General features: G+C 40.5%; 1 protein-coding gene across 1 annotated transcript; it reads right to left on the reverse strand.

Annotated features, from left to right (window-relative positions):
• Positions 1–291: 291 nt before the first annotated feature.
• LOC140871049 (uncharacterized) lies at positions 292–881 on the reverse strand. The gene is made up of 2 exons (XM_073273491.1): positions 660–881; positions 292–513 (listed from the first exon to the last, which is right to left on the reverse strand). The coding sequence occupies exons 1-2, from the start codon at positions 879–881 to the stop codon at positions 292–294; spliced, it is 444 nt and encodes a 147-aa protein (XP_073129592.1).
• Between the last annotated feature and the right edge of the window lie 498 nt (positions 882–1,379).

Here is a 1,379-nt window from a genome sequence, read left to right on the forward strand (position 1 = left end):
ATTGGCTCTAATCTTGGCTCGGACCCTCCGAACTCTGTTCGGAGCCTTCGATCTCTCCGAACCCTCGGAACCTTCCCGGCCATTTTTGAATTCCTTATACTCGTTAGGAAATCCCTTAATCATGTTTTTAGCCAGTTAATCATTATTATACACTTGATTAACTTATATTGGAGACGGGTTACTACATTCTCCCCCACTTAAGAGATTTTGTCCTCGAAATCAAGATCAAAATAATGAAAACAAACTGAAATATCTTATTAAAATACTGCAGACTACGAAAAAGAGATACAATCAAAACAACTCCGGCTGTTCAGAACGCATACGAATCTCGAGCTCCCAAGTAGCTTCCTCGGTACCTCGACGCTGCCACTGAATCATGACCAGAGGGATGCCCATATTCCGAAGCACTTTATCTTTCCTGTCAATAATTCTGTCCGGTCTCTCAACATAAGAAAAATTGGGTTTCAGCTGAACCTCTGTCGGATGCAGAATGTGCGACTCATCTTCCACATACTAATGAAGTAATAACACGTGAAACACGTTATGAATACCGGATAGTAAAGGTGGTAATGCCAAACGATAGGCCATATCCTCGACCTTTTCCAAGATGGACAAATGAATCTCGGTGCTAGCTTTCTCTTGAGACCAAACCTCATAACCTTTCGGAAAGGTGAAACCTGCAAAAACACATGTTCTCCTGTCTCAAAATGCAAAGGTTTGCGCTTGGTGTTCCCATAACTGGCATGTTTATTATGTGCAGTCTTGATCCTCTTCTTGATCAATTCCACTTTATCCACAATCTGTTGAATTAACTCTGGTACCTCAACCTGTCTCTCCCCTACTTCATCCCTATAATAAGAATGTTTGGCAACGACAACCATACAGAGCCTCAAACGGTTGTAACGCCCCGTTTTTATCTTAAATGAGTTTACTTGAGTTAATCGGAGATTACAGAGTTGAAGAGCCGACTTGATTTTGATCAGGGTCTATTTTGAAAATTTTGGAAATTTTAGGGACTAAAATGCAATTTTGGAGTTTAATATATTATCTACACTTGTATTGCTTTTGACTTAGTCTCATTATCCTCTTCTCCTTCCCTTCCATCGGTTTCTTCCATTAAAGCTTGGGGAAATGCCTTTTCAAGCTCCCAGATTTCAGTCCGAGCTCTATCAGGCCGTTGGAATTTATTTCTGAAAGCAGATTAGCGATCACGGCAGCGAGAGCTCTGTTATACCGTAAGTATTTCTCCGATCAGATACGTTTTGTTTTTTTGATGTTGTTAGAATCGATTGACTTTTGAGTATGTTGTTCTTGGCAGAGTCCTGATCGTTTATTCTCAGTCGGTTTTGAATTTGAGCGTCGTTCGGAATTGTTATGAT

Source organism: Henckelia pumila, chromosome 1, assembly GCF_033568475.1.
Source record: "Henckelia pumila isolate YLH828 chromosome 1, ASM3356847v2, whole genome shotgun sequence".
Taxonomy (NCBI): domain Eukaryota; kingdom Viridiplantae; phylum Streptophyta; class Magnoliopsida; order Lamiales; family Gesneriaceae; genus Henckelia; species Henckelia pumila.

What these genes read in the sequence shown, in the direction of transcription:
- LOC140871049 (XM_073273491.1), bottom strand. Translation starts at nt 881, where the DNA reads ATGGTTGTCGTTGCCAAACATTCTTATTATAGGGATGAAGTAGGGGAG. An exon ending in AGGTTTCACCTTTCCGAAAG is followed by an intron (nt 514 to 659) that starts GTTATGAGGTTT and finishes TTACTTCATTAG; the next exon opens with TATGTGGAAGATGAGTCGCA.